This window comes from Phalangium opilio, unplaced genomic scaffold (assembly GCF_054372755.1).
Source record: "Phalangium opilio isolate 3A_F unplaced genomic scaffold, DU_Popi_V2 ptg000082l_1, whole genome shotgun sequence".
Classification (NCBI taxonomy): Eukaryota; Metazoa; Arthropoda; class Arachnida; order Opiliones; family Phalangiidae; genus Phalangium; species Phalangium opilio.
Genome location: NW_028324189.1, coordinates 8,578,012 through 8,603,023, shown reverse-complemented (window position 1 = coordinate 8,603,023; position 25,012 = coordinate 8,578,012). Strand labels below are relative to the sequence as shown.

The window sequence follows — 25,012 nt, the reverse complement described above, 5'->3', positions numbered from 1 at the left end:
TGGTTAGAGGGGGGTTCAGAAATATTATTGATTCCCATTATTTCTTTAAACTTTAAAAATAGCCCTCTCTTTTAATAAGCCTTCTTGAAAATCGAGATGTTCTTCTTACAGTAGTAGTAACAAACTGCTTTACTTTTCAATATATATTTTAAAGTGGGAACCAATCCCGCCTTTTTTTTTTTTTTGCAATGATGCCATACAGCCACGAGGTTTTTTCCCGCCTTTTTTTATTTTTGGCGGGAAAAAAAGAAAAAAAGCGGGAAAGAAGAAGAAGCACGTGCAATGCATTTTCGCGCGTTTTCTTTAGAAAATGTAGCGAGGGCGAAGAAACGCGCGCGCTTATCGAATATCATTTAAGGATGACATTAGACCTACATTTTTTTTCTTCTTTGCTCCTAAGCGTTATTTTGCAAACGTGAAACGTCTTTTCTGATCATTTTTCCAATCGATTTAAGAAGAGTCTAGAAGCAGTTTAGAGTTTTAGGCCTTTGGGGGATACCTTCTTTTTTTCTACGTAGTCTCCTAGAAAATTAGGCCTAAAGTTTTATAATGGTTGTACCGTGGGGGCCCGCCTTTAACAGCTGGAATTTTTAAGATGGTTTCCCATCTGCCTAATATGGTCATTTTTCAATTAATGGAAATTTTGCCAGGGGTCCACTGCTACGTTTTCTATAGTTATCCGACCTTGCTATTGTGGGTTTATATTATTATCTTTTAAATTAGGCTTAAGGTGGAATCTGAAGGTTTTAGAACAGGGTTGCCACAATACCTGGAAATCCTGGAAAAGTCAGGGAATTTAAAAATGGGCCGGAAAAGGTCAGGGAATTTGATTTTAGTGGGTAAAATTTCTGGGGATAAGTCTTTATTGAAATAGTAATGAAAGTTTCTCCTCATCCTCTCTTAATACAGAAAACTCTAGAGCAATCCTTATAAATGTCTAGAATTGTTTTTATAAAGTAAATAATCTCTTAGACTGTTATTTATAGTTAAAATGTTTCTTATTCATTTTGGTGCAACAAATACATTGGAAAAAACTTAATGTAGAGAGTTTATTTAATTATAAGCACTTAAAACGTGTTGTAAACATTTACACTTTCGGCCTAAAAAGGTCAGGAAAAACCTGGAAAAGTCAGGGAATTTGGTTCTGAAAATTCCGTGGCAACCCTGTAGAACAAATAAATGGTTTTTCTAGAATCCTGTTTGAATTGATCGAGGAATCCCAAATTGTTGTTAATATTTGTGGGTTGCTGGACTTAAAAATAAACATGTCATTATCCCTTTATTAAGAGTTTATGATCGCATATAGCACCGAAGGGAATCTGTAAAATTTAATTTTTTTTAGTTATATAAAAAATGTAACCTCTCTTTCGTTTATAACAGTCAATGTTTTTTTTTTTTTTTTGGCTAACCCATAATTCCTTTCAAGTCAACCGCTCCAGATTTACTGTCTTAGTTTGAGGCCCATCACTAAATTTTCTATCTTTGCCCATTAGGTTTGAGTTGCCAGCCACATAAGTTAATTAACCCTTCACTAAGTTCGTATGGTCTTAATTTAATTAGCGTTAGCAGTCTTCTTGTCGAAAACATGAGCACGTGATTTGGCTACTAAAACCGACAAGGCTGAAACAGTATCTTTGTAATTTATAAGGGTGTTTATTAACTTATGGTTGAGACGATTTTTCCATCCTTTTGCTCATACTCGTAGAGTTAGTCATATTAAATTACACTCGTCAAGATACTAATGGCAGAAGTGGGCCTTAAATAACGTTAAATCCTAGGAAGAAAGAACACGTGGTGTCAAAGGCCTATAAATATTTTTCGCTATGAATTAATACCAAGGGCACTTTTGATTATAAATATAATCTAAGCTCGCTGGGGTTAGTACAAACCCTGCCGTTAATTGTAGTATAATCTCTGATTGAAAAAAAATAGTTTAGGAAAAAATGTCTAAGGGCCAATATGTTTAGCTTTAATTTTTTTTATTATTATTTTTTTAAGGGCTTATCGTATCGAGTTTAAGTTGATACGTTTAATTTATTTTCAATTTGACGTATCAGTTTAACTTCATAGTGTAAGGAATTAATGGTTGTATGTTAGAGTTGGGTTATTTTAACTACCATACACGGTCTTTGGTAATGCTGTGATGTTATGGTGGTAATGTCTTTTTGTTTTTTCTTCAAGTTCTGACAGTTATCTATCTATCCATCTAGGATTAAATGGAATATTGACATTGACATGATTTATTCTGCCTTAGATGCCGGTCCGATTGGGGGGGGGGGGGGGTTTGAAGGGGGTTAGTCTAAAAAATCCCATCCCATAGTGGTTGATTTTATGGGTTAATTTTGGATTGCCACATATCAGGGAAAGTATAGTCCTATACGGAGATTATGAGACAACTGTTTCTTAATTTAGTTGTTGGGGAAAAGTTATGGAATATTTCATGGGAAAATCAGTATGGTCTTAAAAGTATTTGGCAAACCCTGTTCTGGGACATTGGTAAGGCCACCAAAGGTCCCATAATACCTATAAAATCCTATTTATTTTAGAGCGTCCTATAAAATCCTATTTATTTTAAAGCGTCCTATAAAATCCAATATATTTTAAAGCGTCCTATAAAATCCTATAATTATGGGAGAAAAAAAGTCCTGTATAATCCTATAATTCTGGGATAAACGTCATATATAATCCTATATTTCTGAGAAAAACGTCATATATAATCCTATAATTCAGGGAAAACGTCATATATAATCCTATAAATCCTATATTTTCATGAAAAATTACCTATAAATATTTTCGAAATTCGGCTGTGAGCCCTGCATAGTCCTGGTCCATGTTGAAGTAACGCCGCCGATACGGCGGTCGCTCATTTTCGGCGGCGAAACCTAGCGCCATTTTCGGAGGTGCAATGCTGCCAGACACATTTCCCTAGTATTTTTTGGACTGATTGTCGTCGGCTGCTATTCATTCCGTATTTGGACACAGAACATCCCTAAAGGTTAATTTTTGTTCACGGAAACTTTAATTGGCTTAATTTCAATACTATTTAATTAAATTGGAAACCTCAATTTCTAAATGTGGAACAAAATATAGTAAAAAATTAAAGAATAAGGCTAGGACGCTGCCATTTTATAATTGTGCCCTGCAGTTCTCTCAATTATGAAGCAGACGATAATCAGTTACCAAAACCACGGCCCACCCGCTCACGGACGTGATCGAGTTAGCTATGCGAATAAAAATCCCTCTCTCCGTAAGTGGCGGCCGATCACGTGATTTTATTTTTCCCGCGGAAAACCCGCGAGATTCTTGAGAACTATGCGGCGCTCAAATGGACCAATACTATTGGGTATAGTCCTACATCTTGAGTATTTCTTCTATCTATTTTACGTCCTTGAAGGATATCTGTTTTGCATAAAGTACACCGGGATGGGGTAGCGAAGGGGGGATCTGGCAACTCCATTATTCTTCTCTTCCCTTTATGAATGGGGTTTCAACCCCAATTCAATAGTTCAGGGGGTGCTTGCACCCAAGATTCATTCCAGGGTGTAGAATGTTTGCTAAGACGAACCAACCCCCTTCTAACGGTACTATTTTTTTTCTTTTCCCGCCAAAAAGAAGCAAGAATAAGAAAAAAACGGTTCTTTTCTAGGGGACCCAATTCAGAAGGGGCCCACAAAGGAAGTTTTCTAGTTACGTAACAATGAGGGGGTCTAGAAGAAATCTAAAAGGAACTAAAAATCAATCCATACTATTTCCAAAATCTACATATATGTACAGCAGCTTGGATTAGCTATTCGATCAGAGGGTCAGAACCAACCAATCCTGCGCTACTGTAATTTAGTAGTTTTCAACCTACACGAGTCTAACCAATTAGAATTTATAATCATGTTTAAATACTAATTGCTATTTAGAATTTCCCTAATAGATAGTTTGCAAAACAAGTGTTGCAAGACATTTGCAAGTGCAATATTTCAACCGCGATCTACAACAGATACTGAAAAGCTTGTAGTATTCGGTTCAATTCGGTAATTATCATTCAGTTCAATTCGGTAATTATCATTCAGTTCAATTCGGTAATTATCATTCAGTTCAATTCGGTAATTATCATTCAGTTCAATTCGGTAATTATCATTCAGTTCAATTCGGTAATTATCATTCAGTTCAATTCGGTAATTATCATTCAGTTCAATTCGGTAATTATCATTCAGTTCAATTCGGTAATTATCATTCAGTTCAATTCGGTAATTATCATTCAGTTCAGTTCCAAACTCGAGATGCTCTAATAACAAATAACTGGCAACCCTGAAGAACATGCGCAGTTAAAGTTAAGAAACGGAGCTTGATATATAATAGGGGGAAAACAACTAGATTATAGTAGATTAATACTACCCCACATAGTCTTCTCTATTACCTTAGTAGGCACTTTGCTACAAATTTTAACCCTAACAAAAGTACGATCTCATGATTGTGAAACAATTAATCATATTCATAGGTCCTGTGAATTTCTTTTGCAATGTTACCGATTTTATTAATTATCAAACAACGCCTTCCAATTGATTAATTAATTTATTTATTTATTAAATTATTTTAAAAGAAATTTATTAACACTGCGGCGGCCACTTTAGGTTAGGCATCACGTTTCTTTCATAATGGAGAACCATTTCTCTCGTTGTCCCTAGAGAAATCGGTCTAAATGTTAATTCTTTCTTTCTTCTATCATTCCTTATGCCATCCGGGGGAGGGAAGGGGGTCTTAGCCCCATAAACCCCCCACCACGTTTTTGCCCAAAAACCTTCCAGGATCTCTAGCCATTATTAGCCTCTGGGGGGATTAGACCCTCTGTCCATGAGAAAACGCGGGAAAAACTTTGCTAAGCCTAACCTATTATAAAAATGTACTACTCTTGGTGGTAATGTCATAAGTGAATAGTGAACCTTATAAGTTACATTTTGTTATAGATAAGTGTTTTCGCGAGTCAATTTAACCGCTATCTACAATAGATACTGAAAGACTTGTAGAATTCTGTTCGATTCAGTTCCAAACTTGAGATGTTCTCTCTCACAAATTTCTTGCAACCCTGTGAAGTGCGTGCGGTTATAGGGAGCTAACAGTTCTGACCCTGAAACGTCACACCCTTCTATCTCTTACTGGAGTTTCAACCCCCCTTAACGGTTGGATACAGTATTCTACGCGCAAAAATGCCAACCAGAGAGGGGCTGAGTGACGTCAGACTATCTCTTCCCCCTAGCCAGTTGTTAGCTCCCTATAGCTTAGAAAAGGGGAACTTTTCTAGCCTCTTTAGTAACTTATAGCCGGTTGCTATTTACTTATGGTAATACTAAAGATCACCAAATCAAAGTGGGAATTCACGAAAAGGGTTTTAAAGGGGTTAAGACACTTTCAAGGTCAGCGAGCGGTGCCCCTTCATAGATATTGGAAATATATATTCATTGAATAATTTAACAAAAAAACTTTTTTTTCCTGTTCCTATTCGAACCTTCCCTACTTTCCTTCTTTCTTTGCATTTGGCGACTCGTGAAGGGGTTTTTGCTCCAGTTGCGCCGTTCAGTTGGACGTTTGTCCAATGTGCAGATGTCAAATCACGGAACGGGTTGATAGCGCCGTTGTTGTACCGCCATCTTGACCTACCAGCAGAACTCTATTGTAAAAAGAAAAAAATAAGTAACATTACCAAAATGATAGCGGGACCCTTAAGACCATCTTTTTCTCTACCTTACTATTTTGAAAAAACAACTAAATCTACTACTACTAGTACTACTACTACTAACTTGAGAACAAAACAATTTTGTCAACTTTACTAAAACGAAATAGTAACTACCTACCTTTTCCTCCGAGAATTGTTTAAATGACTTCCCCTTTCAAGGTCAGTATAGGTGAGTTCAAAGGTCATGTACCTTGTATCTTTCTTTCTTTCTCTCTTTCTTTTGCTTGCAATCTTGGTTTTTGAACCCATTTTGGTTATTGAATGATTCGAAATATTGGGTGTTAAGTCTCAGTTCAGAATCGGTTCGAGAAGTGTATAGCAGATTTTTTCCCCTCTATCTGAATTTGTCATCTTTTCCTTTGTGACGGGTCAAAGGTTAAATTTGAATTCCGAAAGAGGGTTTTTAAAATCAATCAAAATGCTCGGTTTTGTTTGTAAAACCCCGCCCTCGTGTCCAAATGCAGCTGAAAAATGGTCCCCTTTTTTCCCAAATGAAAGGGAAAAAAGGCCACGTGTTGTCCAAATTATCTCTTTGATTCCTTTTTTGCCCTTTTGTATAACCCCTAAGAAAAAGGTGTGTTACATCGTGACAACTGTCAAATCTTCTACCCTAAAAGGGTCCGTTGCTCTTTTGGCCTTCCAACGGTATTGTCCATCGTGACCTTGGTTAAGTAAAGGTTAAGTAAATGACTTTCACGTGGGTGGTACTGGTAAGCTGCGATGCTCCCTGAATTTCTGTTTTCTCTTTCTTTTGGTTTCCTCGTTTTTTTTTTTTTTTTTTTTTTTTTGACGCGAAATTTTCCCACCCATGCTTTGCTTTTTCCCCAAACTAAAATCCGAATAAATTTTACTGATAATAATCTACAATTTTGTAGAGTTCAAAATCTTCCAAAATCCCTGAAAAACGTACCCTACATTTTCTCTTGTCTATGAAAGAAAAACTTTAAAACGAAAACTCAAAAAAAAAATATGTTGAACTTGAACTGCCGATTTACTCAAAAAAAGAAATGAATTTTAAATTTAAATTATATTAATTAATATAAATTTCGATCAAGTAAATTTGTGCCATCATATGCCGTATAAAATAATTGTACAATCTTATATAAACTATACATAAATATATATATATAGATATATAATATAAAATTATAATGGACCGATTTCCAATTAAAATATGTCCAATTTGGAAATCATTCAGAATGAGAGACAAAAAAATCTACATACATACATACATTTTGGTGTTTTTCGTGGGGTTTTTATCTTCATAGTTTATTTGAGTTTATCTCGTGAGAAAGATGTCTTTTTTTATCTCGACCGACCGGATGTGACGACATTGATAATATTATCAGTTCTTTGCCAATTTTTCAATAATAATAATAATTAAAAAAAATCTAATCGTAAGTAACAAACAAACAAACCAACAAACAGTTTTTGCGCTTTTAAAAAAAAATCAAATTGCCAATTTCAAGTGCCAAATTATTTATTCGATCGAATGATTCAAATATATATACCGATATACTCTCGTAATATTAATAAATATTCATTTGGCCGAAATAACTAATTAACCCATAAGATATAAAAAAAAAAATAATAAAATACACACGTCCGTACGTGCTTCCTTCGTTTCACAATTTACACATTATAATTTTTCATAATCACATGATAAGATAAAACCGGTAAAATTTAAAATTGGTGGTTTATTTAATTGTATACTACTACCTAACTCAATGACGCAAACTAGTCAATTATTTTTGTCACTGTTAATTATTTTTTATTATTATTTCTCTCGCAAATCGTTAATTAATTAATTAATTTGGATGGTTTAATATTGAGTTCCTAAGTGTTTTAATTTTAATTTTATGTTCTTTCTTTTTTACTTCAAATATAACCAATATATATATTTAAATAGGAAAATTAAAATAAATAATAATAATAATTAAATAAAATGTACAGGTTTTTAAAAACAAACATTAACGTGCCCGTAATTTTACAAAATTCTCCTCGCTTATGTAAATAATTATTTTAATCGACATAATTAGTTGTGCTGGGCTAGGAAAAAATAATGGACTTGGTGGTGACCTTTGACCTAGCATTTACTACAATTTTGTCGATTATTTAATGTTTTTTGTATATAATTGTAAACAAATTAACTTTTTCGACGTTATCACGTTATGTCTTTCGGTGGCAGCGAGGTTAATTGAAAAAAAAAAACAATACTTCCATAAATGTCCAGAGTTTGAAATTAAATTTAAGTAATTTCAAATTAATTTAGAATGAAGAAGTAAAAATTCGAGTTTAAATGTAGTTTGTGCGTTAAGTATGAATTAATACGTGGAAAGGCAGGGAGTAAGGAATATTTCTATATACACCCTGCCTTTCCATCTATTGACTCTGAAGTATTGGACATAAATTAATTGCTCTGAAAACTTGAAAAAAAAAAAAAAAAAAAATTACGCTTATTTTCAACAACAAAAAAAATAAATAAAAACAAATCCCCGGTAAATACTAAACTCCCGGTATCTATCAATTGATTAATTTTAATTAATTAAATAAATTTATGGTCAAAATATAAAAACTATTTTACTAATTTATTTATTATTATTTTTTCTTGGCATATTAGGATTTTCGAAGGTACCCTAACAAAATGGACCAATCAGGAAACGCTCCAGGAGATTTTTGCATATTCGCGTAAGTTTAAAGGTGAGTTTCATTTAAATTTAATTATGTTTTCGTTAAATTATAGGGTTACGAGCCCATTAACCCTAAGCCTCGTTTATATTTAAAAAGGGTCACGAAGTTAGGCTTAAATATGTAATGGGTGTTAACGTGTAACACATTTGGTTATTTTTGACCATTTTCTCTGGACTTATTACAAAGCCACTTTCGCAAGCCAGCTTTTCGGTTCCACAGGGGGTCCCTATGGTTTTTGAAGATACAAAGGGCCTATCCTAATAATACCCCGATGCTTTGGTATAAGAAGGCAAGGGGAAGAAGCCAAGTTGGTTGGCATTCCGGTGTTAGCTCGGGTCGTTAAAGAGAATGGGATATTTTTATAGCTCTTTAGGCCATATATTTTTAACCTTTAGGGGGTACCCAACGCCACGCCAAAATCCCAATGGATACCCAGAACCCAACCCTCCGAATTGAAATTCGCCACTGGTCATCACGCGCGAGAAAATAGCTCCGGCGTTATACTATATCAATTTGGCGCCAAATAAGATTAAGGCGCGAGATTTCAGAGCGTTTTTTTCACGCGACCGAAAAGAATCGGTTAGATATTATGTTAAGATTTTTCCCGCCAAAACTAGGTAAATGTATCGGGGGAAATTCACGCGCCAAATTCATGAATGATGTTTCCCGCCAAAAATCACGGGCTTTCCACCGATTTGTATAATTTCTCTTCTCAATAGCGCAGGGTTCGTACGGAACCTGGATATCCTGGATAACCTGGATAAGTCAGGGCTATGGAAAATAGGGGAAAAAGTCAGGGATAAATCAGGGATTTAAAACATTTCCCTAAAAAGTCAGGGATATGTCAGGGATTTTGTTTGACATATCAAACCATTCTTCATGCAATGCTAAATATGAGCCAGGTGTGATGAAGTTGGCTCTGGTAAACACGTTAAAATGGTCAGGGATATAGGCAACATTTGGTCAGGGATAACCTGGAAAAGTCAGGGATTTTCAATTGAAAAATTTCGTACGAACCCTGTAGCGTATCTAATAGGGTTCATGCGAACCTGGAAAAATCAGGGAAATAAATAGTTGACAAAAACCTCAGGGAAATTTGCGTCAAACAGGGGCCGAGTAATTAAGCAAAATGTTCATAAACGTACCCTCCATAGTAATAGCATTACACTAAATTTTGGAGGGTCATAATTCTGGCTATATTAGAGATACGGGGATGCCCTTTGATTATGTAATAGTCCTATTTTCTCCCTCCTTAGTTAACATTTGCTCCATAGGATACTCCATATACGGGAAAAACCTGTAAAACTCAGGGAAGTATATGGGGAAAAACCTGGAAATCTCAGGGAAATTTGTTTTCCAAAAGTTGTATGAACCCTGTCTACATTTTTGGCGGGAAAGTTTCAGGGCGGTGGGGTATGGAAAAAGGGTCCATTCTGTATCGTCTTCCCTCGAAAAGACGAAAACGCGGGGTTTTTGGCGGCCATTTTGTTCGTTCGTTTTATAAAAACATCTGCATTCCTACTCCTAGATATAAGTAAAAGTTTTCGGACCCCATCGTACTCCATTTTTACCGGGAATTTTGGCACGCCGCTTCGTTTCCTAGAAAATTTTCGAGTCTTGTTCGAATTCGAGTCTCTAAAATAAATTTTCGACGTTACTTTTCGAGGCTATTTTGTTTTCGAAACTTGATACGACTTAAGAAAATGATTGAAGACTTTCTGTTAATTGTTTTTGTCAACCGTACCCTGACATTCCCTTTTGACAATAGAAATGTCATTTTTAACTAGCGACGCTTGACTTTGGAAATATCTGAAGATTTCATTCGTCGTAATATAATTAATGGAACAGACCTTAATAACTATGATAGAATAGACGTAAAAGCCTGGCTTATTCTTAATTACGGCTTTCGTATCGAACAGAGAGTGATAGACACGCTGTAAGTAAGTTTATTTCTGGACTCCTGCCTGGAGTTGAGGTCCAAAAATGACCCCTCCCTTCCTACAATATCCAATTTCACTCTAAGAATCCACCAAAGCTTTACTTAAGCCTTGTCCTAAAGATTTTCATCCGAAACTTCTAGCCTTTCTTTTAGGTAGACTTTCATCTTGAAAATAAATATGGAAAGTATTTTTCAAGTTAAGAATCTACCACGGCTTTAGGGTGTTTGTACGTAATTGAGAATAAGGTAGAAAGATGCCTTTGCACGTGGTTTGATTTCATCTCGAGAAAGTTCTTTATGTCTTCTCCATCACGAGGTTTCGACGGAGCGCGTGGAGGAGGAAAAAGCGGGAAAATAAGACAGGCGCGCGCGCGCTCGCGCCTAAACAAAAAGAGGCGCGAAAAATATCGGTATCCGTTCGGAAAAGCTCTTTTGTTTTCGAGATCCTCTACTATAGTTTGACACGAGGGCTGTTTCCTTCGCCACGCCACCTTTCTTACGGTATTATCTTATACAAGGGTGATGAGCGATAGAGAGGTTAAGTTAAGCCTTGAAGCAGGGTTGCCTCAGTACCTGGAAAACCTGGAAAAGTCAGGGAATTTGAAAAATAGTGTAAAGAGTCTGGGAAAAGTCAGGGGATTTGAAAAAGAGTGTAAAGAGTCTGGGAAAAGTCAGGGAATTAGAAATTTTTCGTAAAAGACAGGGAATTTCCGTTGCATACTGACTTGAGAAAATGTGTAGTCACAACTGTCACGGCCAACTAGGCGCACCAGCTCAAATACGGGACAATGATAAGGTCCAATGGGCCTACATTAACTGTTTCTGATAGTTCCTAATAAAGTTTTATTTAATAGCAGTTTCAATTTTAAACTGTGATAAAATTAGCATAATTGTAAGTACAAAGCTGATGATAAATGAGGGATTTTTAAAGGCCGCATTCTTACTTTTCTGTTAGTGTAAGTTTGAAAATTGGTCAGGGAAATTGGCTTTAGATGGTCAGGAAAAACCTTGAAAAGTCAGGGAATTTTGAAATGAAAAATCTGTGGCAACTCTGAAACTTCTCCTTCATCCTTACTTAAACTGTCTAAAAAATTCCTTGATTGAGATCTTTGATTTTTTCGCTGAACCAAACAGAATAAAAAACGAGTCAAGTCTTGTAGGGATGGAGGCTTTACCATAAGAGACATTCTTCTCCCCTAAAAAAATGCTGAGGTATGTTTTAGGCCTAAAAATATCTATTTTTCTTTTTTTGTTAAGCCTATTACAGTTTTCAAACAGAAAGAACTCTGGTGGTAGATTTTTATCTGCGGGTAAGTAATGGAAAATTCAATTGTTTACAAAGTTATATTCAAATTTAATAAAACGAAAGACGCGTAGAAAAGGGGAGAAATTTGAATAAAAGTTGATTTTGATAGTTGGAAATAAAAAGGCAAGTTAGAGCAAGGAGAGAACGCGCGGGGTTTTAATAAAAAGCGGGGCTTCCATCGCCGCGCGAATGAGATCCCTTTTTGGCGGGAAAGGGTTGAAAACTCCGCCTACTGTAGTTGGAGAAGCTTGCCTTGCCTGAGAGAGGAAGGTATCTATAGGTTTTGGCCAACAACCTCACCAGGCTTAGGTAGCCCAACCACTCCCCCCATAAAGGACATTCGCCCTATTTCGCCTACTCTTTCTACACACTCTAATAGGTTGCCAAGTTTTAAAAATTTTGCCTTAGTAGGCCTAATTAGTTCCAGGCATAGCTTTCCAATTCAAAATGTTTTCAATGGTTTTATTAATGCCCCTGTAGGTTCAGTTTTAAAAAAGATGGAATTAAGGAAGCTTTAAATTGTGGAATTATTAGAAATAAACGACATATTTTCAAGGGAAAGTGAAGGATACGGAGAGGTCAATTAATTTGAGTATAGGCTTTCAAAACTCGAGGAATTAGGCAAAAATAACGGGGTAAGCCTCGTGGAAAATAAATTAATTTGAAAATAGACCTAAATTATCAGGGAGAAATCAAAGGAATCTGATGAGAATAGATTTACATGCCTAAAATATCAGCGGATGTCTATGGTATTCGGAAGCTATGAGTCAAAGGTTTTAAAAATTGAAGTAGGTCTTAAAAATGTCAGGAATTTTGAAATTAAACTATGAAATCTCATGGAAAATTAAAATAAGACGTTAGTATTTCATGGAATTGGAAACATGTTCTTAAGTAGTGTAGAAAATTGATAAAAATGTACGTTAAAGGTCCATAAAGACTCAAGGAATTTTGAAATTAACCATGAAATCTCATGGAAAATTAATATACACCTGGAAGATTTCATGGAATTGGAAAAATATTCTTAAATAGCGTTTTAAATTGATAAAAATTTACGTTAAAGGTCCAAAAACGTCAAGAAATTTTGAAATTAACCATGAAATCTCATGGAAAATTTAATATAGGTCGGGAGTATTTCATGGAATTGGAAAAATATTCTTAAATAGTCTAGGAAATTGATAAAAATTTACGTTAAAGGTCCAAAAACGTCAAGGAATTTGAAACTAAACCTAAAACGGACACGATGGACCCCCAAAATCTACGAAAGAAAAGTTATGGAATTTGTTAAAAATAAAGCAAATTAAACTTAAGGAATACAATTTCATTGCACAGCGAGAACTATTTTAGTCGTAAAATGATTTTATCTCAACGTATAACGCTGCTGGTTCCATGATGACCATAATGTATAATTTAACTATACAAAACTAGACCGGAACTTTAAATATAACTTTAAATACTTTAAAATATACAGTTTGAATTATACAAGACATAAATTCCGAACCGTAAGACCCCTTTCTAAGAGGCTAGAATCTTAAGAAGGGACTGAAAGACGGTATAGAAAAAAAAATGCAATAAAAATGTAGGTTAGTTTTTTAAGGAATTCCTTGGGGAAGGGACCCCAGAAACGAAAAAGAAATGCCTCTCCTTAGCTAGGCTTCTTAGATAACAGTATTCATTGATAAATCTTAGACGTGAGGCCCTGGAAGGCAGCCGTTTTAGATTACCGGCTAGTCAAGAAAAAGAAGGAAAAAAATATGGCAGTATGAGCACTGCTAAAACCATTTTTCCTGAGAGTTAGCTAGACAATACTACTCAATGGGGCAGGATACGCGTTCCTCTATTAACAATTTTAGAGAAGTTAAGGAATCGTGTATGAAAAACATCTTTAAAACTTTAATAATAATTATGTTTTAGAGCGTGCTTTAATTAAATATTTAGCGCTGGTTTACGCCAGGATTAGTCGTGAAATTATGAACAACAGATTCGATTCGAGGCGAGCCATTTCGAAATACCAAATTCATTTCTAGAGATGGGCCGATAGCAGTTTAAACCGATACCGATATATCGGTTTAGCCAAATATGGCATCAGTATCGGCCCATCTGTCTAGATGTTCCGATACCGATATATCGGTTTAGCCAAATATGGCATCAGTATCGGCCCATCTCTCTAGATGTTCCGATACCGATATATCGGTTTAGCCAAATATGGCATCAGTATCGGCCCATCTCTCTAGATGTTCCGATACCGATATATCGGTTTAGCCAAATATTGCATCAGTATCGGCCCATCTCTCTAGATGTTCCGATACCGTTTTAAACCGATACTAATATATATCGGTTTATTTAAATATCGGTATCGGCCCATCTCTACGGCAAATTCATAAAACCTGGAATACATACCTCTAATGGGAATCGTTGTGTACCCATTTTCACTCAATGTATCTAGGTCCGAATTTTGTTGGAAGAGCGGCTAGACTAATCATAATCTATGAAGAATTTTATTTTACCAATGCGTATAATCTGTCTCCCTGCGCCTAGGAACTCGTGTTGCTACCAACAAATGAAATCGTAGCTAGAAAGATGTCAGAATTATTAATAAACGTGATGGTTAGTAAGTTCTGAAGCCCGGCCCACAAAACCCCGCGTAGATATTAACATGGGGCGCAAGGATTCCAATTAGCCGTATGTATTCTTGCCTGAAACTCATCGAGGAAAATCTTTTAAGCGTATCCGACCCCTCTCAATAACTTCTGCTAGAATCTGGAAGCATTCTGGATTCACGCTTTTGGAAAGGGGATATTTTGGCGCGTGTTATTAAAGTTGGTCTATTTTACCGACACGTGCGTACACCACCACCACCACCACCAACCCCCGCTTCTATTTGGCGCGAGCTTTTTTCCTTGGAATTTCCCGCCCCCTTTTTCTCTGCCCCCATACCAAGGGGACCATCTTCCTCGAGACCGGGGCTCCCTAAGACAGGAAATAACATTTCGACCCCTTGACATCTGCTCGTTATAGGCAGCTAGTCAGTTCAGCCTGCCCCCGCCTATATTTACAACATTTTTTCCTTTTTTCGCTCCCTAACTTTTTAGGGGCTTTTCGCGCCCCATTCCTAACTCTCCGAAAGAGAATAGGGGCCCTCCGGGTTTTTTTTTTTTAACTTCATATTTTACAAAATTTAACGTGTACTCGTTAATTTCGATATTTTATATTTAATTTCAGAGGGTTGTAAAGATCTAAATGGAAACAGTTGAAAAATTTTGGGGAGATAAGATTATAAATTTTTAAGGTTCTGCTAAGATGGTTTAACTGTTTGCAAGGGATCTTGCAGGGGCATGTATTTGTAAGTCGCATGTTTTCTATACGTATGCTTTCTATTAGGGTTGATTCTCAAGGCGAAATAACGATTTTGCATTGATTTTAACACGCAAAATAGACTTTGTTGTTCATTGTTTAAATTGAAATTTTTGATGCTTAAAGTTTCGTCGATTAAAATAGCTTTCCATCATGGATTTTAGCTTTCAAATAACTTCCTCCATAGATTTTTCCCTTAAAATAGCTTTTCCCCATAGATTTTAGAAATTAATATACCTTTCCCCATAGATTTAAGCAATTAAAATAGCTTTTCCCCATGGATTTTAGCTTTCAGATAGCTTTTTCCTTTGATTTTTCCCTTAATATTGCTTTCTCCATAGATTTTTCCCTTAATATAGCTTTTCCCCATGGATTTTAGCTTTCAGATAGCTTTTTCCTTTGATTTTTCCCTTAATATTGCTTTCTCCATAGATTTTTCCCTTAATATAGCTTTTCTCCATAGCTTATTCCCTTAATATAACTTTTACCCATAGATTTTTCCCTTAGTATAGCTTTTACCCATAGATTTTTCCCTTAGTATAGCTTTTACCCATAGATGTTTTCCTTAATATAGCTTTTACCCATAGATTTTTCCCTTAATATAGCTTTTACCCATAGATTTTTCCCTTAATATAGCTTTCTCCATAGGTTTTAGCAATTAAAATACTTTTCCTCGTAGATATTTCCCTTAAAATAGCTTTTCCTCATAGATTTTAGAAATTAAAATACCTTTTCCCCATAGATTTTAGAAATTAAAATACCTTTCCCCATAGCTAGTAGCAATTAAAATACCTTTCCCCATAGATTTTAGCAATTAAAATACCTTTCCCCATAGATTTTAGCAATTAAAATACCTTTCCCCATGGATTTTAGCCTACCAAATACCTTTCCCCAAAAATTTTTAACCTCGAAATAAACTATCGCCTACAATTAAAATCATAACAATATTTAAACTAATTACTATATAAACCTGCAAACACCAAAACTGAAAATTCATAATCATTTCCCGCAAATATAATCCGATTTATACAAAGTTTCTAACACCCCTGCCGGTGTCGGTGTCCCGGGGGGGGGGATGTAGAGCGACAATAATAAAAAAAGTCGATAAAATATTCAAATTTATTAACACCCACCTTATTTTATGACGCTCAATATTAATTATATACCTTTTTTTGGGTAGAAAAAAAAAGAGGGGGAGATCGTATACATATATATATAGTTTTCTTTTTCAATTATAACAAAAACACTCCCAAAATAAACGTAACAAATCTACCTACCGTACCATAAATCCGTTTTAAATCATAATAAAAATATGAAAAATTATCATTGATAACCAACAAAATAAATATCTATTTTTTTTCCTCAGCGTGTACAAATTGCTATATGTAAAAGCATAAGTTTATAAGTTATGTTCCTTTCATAAGTATGGCCAGGGATAGATTTAATTTTAGAAGTAGGAATGGAGAACGGTTAGTATTTACTTCCGTCCGACTCATAGCCCAGTATAAAGCCCCTCCCTCCAACACGTAATAACGAAAAGTTTAAATTATCTTATTGTCTCACTTAAACTACGTTTTGATGACGTTGCTGACGGGGACGGCGAAAAATACGTAATACCTTTTTACCTCTGTCGCTATGACCCGCCTCTTCTTTCATTCCCCTCCGTCCCGTGGAAGGGGGTCCGGGACTTTGACGCGCGCCAAGATTACTCTGTTCTCCATTCCTACTTCTAAAATTAAATCCATCCCTGGTATGACACTGAATATACTTCGTAATGCTAGGGACTTACAACTCGAGCTAGTTCGAGGAAGAACGACAAGCGAGCTAGAATTGCATGTCTACACTCGGTTAGTTTTGCAGGACTTCCATCTTCCTATTTAGCCTGTACTAAGCCTTTGACAGCGCCTCACCAGGAGTCGTTTTACCCTGAATCTATGACCTACCTCACTCACTTCAAGATAAGCTCCAGTGTGTAACCAATGACAAACTTACGGAACATATCTTATGAACTTATGGTAAAAGCAAACGTTGAAAAAAAAAAAAAAAAGAAATTGTCCCCCGGGCCCTTTTTCACGTGTGTCTCGCGCCAGTCGCGTGCCATTTAGACCTAAAAACATCTGCCTTTTGTTTTTTTATGTATCTTTTTTTTGTCTCTCCCTGGGGTTTCTTAAGGGTCTATAATTATATTTTTATTAGAAAAAAAATCAGGGGTTGCAGTTTGAATCAAATTTCTTTAAATTCGCTCCCTTTTCTACGAGGGCTAAGCTACGCACGTGCGTTTTGGTATGGATAACTTTCGCGCCAAAAAAAAATCCCGCCAGGCGTTTTTGAGCGCGTGCAGTAGAAAAATGGAAGTACTATGTTAATAGCACGTGTAATTTAAGGATACTGAATTTATTAAATTTATACGAGAAGATTTAGGCCCAAATTGTAAGATTTCTTATCCAGAAAAGAATATTGATAGTTTTCACTGCAGTGTTGTCAGTCTTTCTCTGAGACGAGATTGTCAATCCACCTTATTCCCTATCGCGGGAAGTTAGGCCTGCTACAAAGGTCAAAAATATATACTGTAGCAGACGACAGACGAATTTCTACCAGTTCCTCCCCTCCATGAATCCCGAGATAAGCCTAACTTCCGGCGGTAGGGAATAAGGTGGATTACGTACTGATTCAAACTGAACTGCTAGACTAAGCCGAACCTTTCTCTCAATTAAACAATAAAGGAACCTCGTTTGTTTCTAACGAAATTGATTAGCGAAGGCTTACTATGAGTATTTCTAAAAGATAATATTCATGAAGGAATTTCAGTAGACTCGTGCCATGTTATGAGGTAAAATAAAATTAAAAAAATCTAGGGTAGGTTTCTTGTGTAATTAAAATGATTTATTTGTCATTTGAAGCCTTGAGAGAAAAAAAACCACACGACTGGCGCGCAATTTGTTTGGGCTTTGGAATTTGGATTTTTCGGTTTTCGAGCGTGATTAGGCTTAACTATTTCTCTCCCTCGTTCTGTTCTGATGATCCATCCCATTGCCGCATCGTTGCCTTCGTTCTGTTCTACAAAGGGAATATGAAACTACAATTTTGAGTCGAAAAAACTACTCGGACTCCGTCTGGCGTTGCCTCTTGGCGCCAGGAAAATAACCCACGAGGGCGTCCTCGTGCAAGTCATTAATGAAATGGTCTATATCAGGGATAGATTTAAATTTAGAAGTAGGAATGGAGACCGAACGGTTAGTATTTACTTCAGTCCGACTCAAAGCCCAGTATAGAGCCCCTCCCTCCAACACGTAACGAAAAGTTTAAATTATCTTATTGGCTCACTTAAACTACGTTTTGATGACGTTGCTGACGGGGGACGGCGAAAAATACGAAATTTTACCTCTGTCGCTATGACCCCGCCTCTTTTTTCATACCCCTCCGTCCCGGGGAAGGGGGTCCGGGAATTTGACGCGCGCCCAGATTACTCTGTTCTCCATTCCAACTTCTAAAATTAAATCTATCCCTGTCTATATCAAAATAATTTTTTGCATAAAACGTTAATTCATTTAGTTGCGTTGTCTTCATTTTCCCTTTTGGATCGTTTAAATTAATGTTCGTTAGTTGAAATTTTACGGGTATTAGCAGCTGCCTTTTCTATTTGGTATAAAAATTGGTGGTTGCCAAGTCTAGTCTACCCAAGGATATTTAGCTTTCTTTTTCTTCTTTTATTTAAGATACCCCTGACGACATCTCGATCACTTTCAATTTTAGTTAAACCCCCCAAGGCCCCCTGTTCCTAATTGACGTTGCTATTTTGTTTTATATTTCACTCTGCACTGATTGAAGGCTTAGAGTTTTGCGAAATGCGGCCACCAACTCTCTATACTACAGAAGCTGAACCAAAATAACCAACCACGCACGCGAAGGATTTTTCATAATCTTGTTTACAAAGGCTTAAATGAGCAGGGTAATATATCTTTAGCTTGGAATAACTTTTATGGTAGTAGGTATAGAGAAACCAAAGGGTATACAATCGGTGGGTAATTAGACGAAACTTATCACTCGCGCTCCATGTGTTCTAAGTATCCTAATTCAAATGGTGTCCCAAAAATATTCGATTAAAGTTCAAAATGTGGTCCATCTTCAAGAGCTATCTTTGTTTTTAGATTTTGCGTGTAGTGTTTTAAACTAGAGATTCATTTGTTGACACCAAAATCGAAGACATCGCACTTTGCGTCCATCTTTAACTTGCAATAACTTTTCATCTAAGGTAGATATAACCGAGTTAAAGATACCACTACAAACTAGACATTCCGTAGTATCATTATCATCATGAGATATGTCCAGTAAGTTTGTCATTGGTTACAAACTGGAGCTTGTCATGAATTGAATGACGTAGGTCATTGATTCGAGGTAAAACGAAGACGCCTGGTGAGGCCTTGTCAAAGGCTTAATACAGACTAAATAGGAACGTGGAAGTCCAGCAAAACTAACCGAGTGTAGACATGCAATTCTAGCTTGTCGTTCTCGAACTAGCTTGAGCTGTTAGTCTCTAGATAGCATTACGGAGTATAGGAAGTGTCATACTTATGGAAGGAACATATTTTATAAACTTATGTTATCATCCCATTTCAAATAACATCTCCGAAATCAAATGAAATGTTCGTGAAAAACTGGACATCCTTGCATGGTTCTTTCTTAGCTCCGACATTACATGCATGGGGAAAAAATTAAAAAAGATTCGGATTGGAGCCAAGGCTTAAACACAAAGGAACTATAGTCGATTTTCCGCTTTTAATCCGAGAAGATAAAGATTATGGCTATTTATAAATGTCAAAAAGCCATATAGACCCAAGCTCTGTCGGGCCTTTTTTCCGCTAAATCGCCGAAAATTTGTTTTTAGCTCCGCTTGCTCGTATGCCAATTATTTCCACGGCGGGTTGGGTGCGCTAAGACAGTCAGATCGAAGAAGCTGATTTTAAAAGACCCAACATCACGAAGACAATCGTTAGAAAGAGTCGAGGGGTAGACCACTTCCTAGTAATCGCCGCAAATCCAAGATTTCAATGGAGAAAAATATAGATTTAGTGAAAGTGTACGAGTGTTAGAGCTCTCGTGGGAGGTGGGCATAAAGGACAACTCGCCCCACCAAAAAGAATAAGAATAAATGAATCTTCTTTCCAGCTATAATCATTTCTAAAGCTTCCGTTTCACCCCAAAGTTGCGCTGGAAGTTAAATTGAATTCGTGTTTTAATTGTACGTATTGTTTTTGGGTATAAGAGCTAGGCAAATTCCGAGTGAAATGAGGACCACGATAAAGCGTGTCGTCTAGCTAAAGTTTCCCAAATTGGATATCATTGGCATCTGTCCCTTTTACGCGAAAACTTTTCTCTAAAAATATACTCTCAAGTTTAGACCATATAGTTTACGCTTACTAAAAACCAATATACGGTTCGTGGAAAGTATACCCCCAAATTTCCGTTGCAAATCGTTTCAAACATTAACTTTAGGTCAAATGTTCACAGCCGATTATATTGTCTTTATATATCCTAAGTTACAGTCAGATTTATTTTTTTTACAATAATTCGGCTTAGCTCTCAAACTATCTAGTGTAGAAGTTTATAATCGGAGGTATAATAGTCTGTTGTTTGAAGATATTGTAAGAATTAGTCTTAGGTATCGATATATGTAGTGTTTTTTGTCTTTATTCTGAGGTACAGTCAATGTAAACGAAGATTTTACGTGTATTATGCTTAGTTATGTCGAATTTATATGTATCTTTGAACTAGGCTTAGCTATCTAACTTTGTAGCGTTGAAGTAGGCTTAGCTATCTAACTTTGTACCGTTGAATTAGACTTAACTTTCTAACTTTGTAGCGTTTAAGTAGGCTTAGGTATCTAACTATGTTCAGCTGAATTGGGCTTAGGTAGCTAACTATGTTCAGCTGAATTGGGCTTAGGTAGCTAACTATGTTCAGCTGAATTGGGCTTAGGTAGCTAACTATGTTCAGCTGAATTGGGCTTAGGTAGCTAACTATGTAGAGTTGATTTAGGCTTAGCTATCTATATAGAGTTGAATTAGGCTTATCTATCTATAAAGAGTTGAATTAGGCTTAACTTTCTAACTTTGTAGCGTTGAATTAGGCTTAGATATCCAACTATGTATAGTTGAATTAGACTTAGCTCTACGATAACTGTATGCTTCTGAATTAGGCTTAGCTATCTAACTATGTTAACTTTACACGCGGAAAAGAAATTGCAAAGTTTAATTGGACGATATTGACTGTAGATGCGTATGAAACTCGAAAATAGTTCTTTAACTTCAAGTTCTGGGCGTCATTATATACAAAACGCAAGAAAACATTCACAGCAGACAGACTGTTGTTAGAATATTTTTTAAATTAGGCTGCTGGGTTTTAACCGATTACACCCAATACATATTCCTGGAACGAATTATCATCCGCCTCTTAAAACGCTCAATACACAGAACAGTTCGGGCCTGTATAGTTCATTATCGAGTTTTGCTTTTTAGTTTTTAAACTCTAATAATCACTTCCGACCAATTTGCGTACTCTCTCTCTCTTCATCCCCCCATCCCGTTCCCTTCTTCGCTAAAACAACAAAAGTGTGTTAACCCTAACTTATTTAAAAGGCTGGAAACCCAAATCACCATTACATTACCAATCCGCCGATTTTTGGGAAGAAAAATCATAAATGAAAATGGCGGGGAAATTCAGGAACTTTGAAGGGTTATTTACATATTTTGTCATATAGTGTAAACAAAATCATGTTTCGTTAGACGAAATTTTAGGGGCTGTCCAAATTGATTAAGTTTTAATTGATTTTAACGGCGAATGACTTTTAATGGACTATAGTATGAATTTGGTTTAGTAAAAGACTAATTTAAATTATTTCATAATTTTTCTCATTTTTAGTTTGAAAATTCTGAAGCAAAAGATAATTTATTTGAAGCTTTTTAACATATTAGACCAGTCATTTCTTCAAGGTTTTCGGAAAATTAGGCTTAAATTTAGTTCTTTACTAAGCCTAATTCGTGATTCGTGAAATATTTTTGTAACAATATTTAACTAAGCCTAAACTAATTTCTTTAAAACATAGATATGGTTTAGTTTTCAGGTCAAGGGTCAACTAATGATAATGGTACGATGCCATTAATTCAAACGCGACCTTTATAAACGGCCGCTAATTTCTTTACTAAGCCTAACTCGTGAAATATTTTTGTAACAATGGTTAAATAAACCTAAACTAATTTCTTTAAAACATAGCTATGGTTTAGTATTCAGGTCAAGGGTCAATTAATGAAAATGGTACGATACCATTAATTCTAACGCAACCTTTATTGACGACCCCTGGTTTCTTTTTATACAAAAAATGGTAGTTGTTTACGAGTTTTTCAGGCCGATTTTTGGGGGTGGGGTACGTCCGTTTGACCCCCTGGTTGATTTCCCGCGCGTTTTTGTTGGTAAATGCGCCAAAGAAATATTCCAGAAGCAAACCAGAGAGATGTCAGCAGGGTGGGGTGAAGCCCTTGCCAAGATATTCTATGCGGAAAAAATAAGGAGGGTACGTATGCCTTGGCTTTCTAAAGTAAAAATATTTCCATGAACCCGACAGAAGGGCCAAAATTTTGGTACACTAGAGTGCATGGATAGAGAGTAGTGTTAGCCATGGCCATGGTGGTGCAAAAGGAAGTTCTTGCCCCGGGGGTGTGCTAGTGTAGTGTATTCTACCCTCAGCATTTTTTTCTTCTCTCTCTCACTTTTTCTGGGGGGTAGTTCAACTCAAGCAACATTTTTCGTGGCTTTTCCTGGAAATTCTTTGGCTATCCTGTAGTCAGTGTAGTAAAGAAAGATCATTGGCACCGTGGGGGGACCTTCTTACACCGGGGTCTACAGAACCAAGAAGAAAAAAAAAAACGCGGGAAAAATAAGAGTTATGGCATGGCAATGGGACCCTAGGTGTACCCTGAAAGAAATATGCAACGTGTAGCGGCCATTTTGAAAATATTTAATAATTTAACTTGGTTTGATTTAAGTCATAGTTTATTAGATTACATATTGTTTAATAAGGGATTTGGTTTTATTAATAGTTGATTAGAGAAGTATTTGGGATACAATATAAGTCAAAGAACGCCGAAATCAAACCAGTTATGTCAGAATTTAATTTTTAAACTTGAAATTCAGGAACGTGTTGTTTATTAATATTTCCAAAATCATAACTTCGTTGTTTGTAGTCCGATTTGGTCGTATTTTTAACCATTTTGAAGCCCAAATTACGCTCTATATTAATATTAAAACACTCATTAATTAATTACCCCCTTCCCAAAACGATTTAATTAAATTAATTAAGATCATTTTCTTAGATAATGTATCTTTAAAATTAACATATTTAAAATTTTTTTAAAAAAAAAAACCTTTAAAAAATTCTATTCTAAGGGGTAAGCTAATTTTTCCCTCTCTCTCTCTTTTCCTAACCCTCCCCCTGGTTCTTTTGTTTGTAGCAATCTCGAGTCTTTAAATAAAACGAAAAAAGGCGGGAGAAGCTCAAGAGCGAAAGATGGAGAGAAGGATGAGAATAGCATCCTTTGCATCATCATCAACTCCACTGGGAAACGAGACAATTTTTTTCTTCTTTTCCACACCCTTCTTTCAAAATCTTTGGGCCAACTTTTACAACAACCCTCCCACTTTTTTCTTGGAGTCGTTGGAAACTTGGAAGCAACATAATTCCAGTGGTTGTTTTCTAAAGTCCCAACCTATCCCGGGAGTGTTCATAGTCTCGAAGATTCTCGCTTAAATACCTGGGACCCTTTTTTGGGTCCCTCGAAACATTCCTCGTATCATAAAAATCCCAAGAGGTAATTATAAATTTAAATTTTTACCTAATTTTTGGTGGAAAACTTTTCCCGCCTTTTTCTATACTTTTACGCGCCATTTTCGCACGTGCTACCGTACAAATTTTAGGAATAACTTATGGCGTGTGGTTTCTAGGATTTTTAATTTAATTCAAATGAGTTATCTGGAAGATATCTTATTTTGCTTGCAAAACATTCTTAAAAGAATTTCCCGCCATAATTTCGCGCCAAATCTTAGTATTTTGGAATTCTTTCTTTACAAAACTTGCTTGCGGATTCTATAATACTTTTATTATGGTTGTAGAAATAGGGGGACGAAATATGTAAGGGCAAAAAGATTCAGTCGTAATATACAAAAATATTGGCCTTATCAATTATCTATTAATTCCCTTAATAACGTAGCCATAAATCGTATTTTTAGACCCATAAACGTGATTGCATAATTAATGCACGTAATTATATATACACAATAAATAAACTGCATGTGCACACTTAAGTATACATCAAAATTAAGCGGACACCTTATAAATTCATTTAATATTTATTTTTTATTTATTTAAATTTCATTAATAATAAATGTTACAGAAAATATGGTAATGAGATTAATTTATCGTTTCAAAACATTGTTTTAATGATAATATGACTTTATCTACAAATTACATTATATAACGGGTTTTATAAATGCATTTAATTAAAATTGACACAATAATTACTATTAACTGGAATACATACTTACGTTACAAATATTTTGACACGTTTCATCGTGGTCCAGTTTTCCCGCTCGATCAGCCCGCAAGTTCGCGGAGTTTTGTTTGCCTGGGATAACATTTTTTCTCCATCATTTTTCCCAAAAAATAATACGAAAAGAAAAAAAAAATTGTACCCCTTCGTAAAAATTATGTTGACCATTTCTGTTCCCCTTATTTTCAGCCCCGTTTCTGGCAAAATTCGGGTAGTATGAGAGCGGTACGTAAGCGAGGGTGGAGTTTTCATCTTCAGCATCCCGTCCTATGAGAAGAAGCCTTTTATCTACATTGAGCGATTTCGAAACGTAACAGTCGTTCTGATTGGCTGAAAATTCGAAAGTCGTCCAATCGAAATATTTCTCTTCGGAGTTGACGGGACAGCCAAAATGGCGGGTAAGC

The 25,012-nt window shown here is 35.8% G+C and overlaps 3 protein-coding genes and 1 long non-coding RNA gene across 16 annotated transcripts in view; 2 read left to right on the top strand and 2 right to left on the bottom strand.

Annotated features, from left to right (window-relative positions):
- The window catches only part of LOC149651429 (RING finger and SPRY domain-containing protein 1-like), a 23,147-nt gene extending 14,642 nt beyond the window's left edge, over nt 1–8,505 (top strand). Inside the window, exons 11-12 of one of the 5 annotated variants that reach the window (XR_016371201.1) lie at nt 5,539–5,881; nt 6,598–8,297. Coding sequence is in view for 3 of the 5 variants with exons in the window: in XM_089848335.1 (XP_089704461.1) it covers nt 8,343–8,505 (163 nt within the window). In the remaining 2 variants the exon portion in view is untranslated. Of the gene's footprint in view, nt 1–5,538; nt 8,298–8,342 lie in introns of those variants that run through there. The other 4 variants (XR_016371199.1, XM_089848335.1, XM_089848338.1 and 1 more) reach the window with 4 other exon arrangements.
- The window catches only part of LOC149651421 (uncharacterized), a 172,791-nt gene that overhangs the window by 24,597 nt on the left and 123,182 nt on the right, over nt 1–25,012 (bottom strand). The gene's annotated exons all lie outside the window — the stretch shown is intronic.
- On the bottom strand, nt 7,180–24,890 carry LOC149651428 (uncharacterized). Of its 7 annotated transcripts, none has more exons than XR_016371205.1 (8): nt 24,751–24,890; nt 24,604–24,683; nt 15,739–22,902; nt 14,352–15,706; nt 11,428–14,227; nt 11,297–11,359; nt 11,078–11,222; nt 7,180–11,013 (listed from the first exon to the last, which is right to left on the bottom strand). It is a non-coding gene; the product is annotated as an uncharacterized LOC149651428 (long non-coding RNA). The 7 variants fall into 7 exon arrangements; XR_016371209.1 differs by having other exon boundaries at nt 11,428–12,913; nt 14,056–14,227; nt 24,604–24,802; XR_016371210.1 differs by having other exon boundaries at nt 11,428–11,548; nt 14,056–14,227; nt 24,604–24,802.
- LOC149651426 (serine/threonine-protein phosphatase 4 regulatory subunit 1-like) overlaps nt 24,868–25,012 on the top strand; it is a 60,501-nt gene continuing 60,356 nt past the window's right edge. The window contains exon 1 of one of the 2 annotated variants that reach the window (XM_089848321.1): nt 24,868–25,006. In XM_089848321.1, the coding sequence (XP_089704447.1) occupies nt 25,000–25,006 (7 nt within the window). In that variant the 5' untranslated portion in view covers nt 24,868–24,999. The other variant, XM_089848320.1, reaches the window with a different exon arrangement.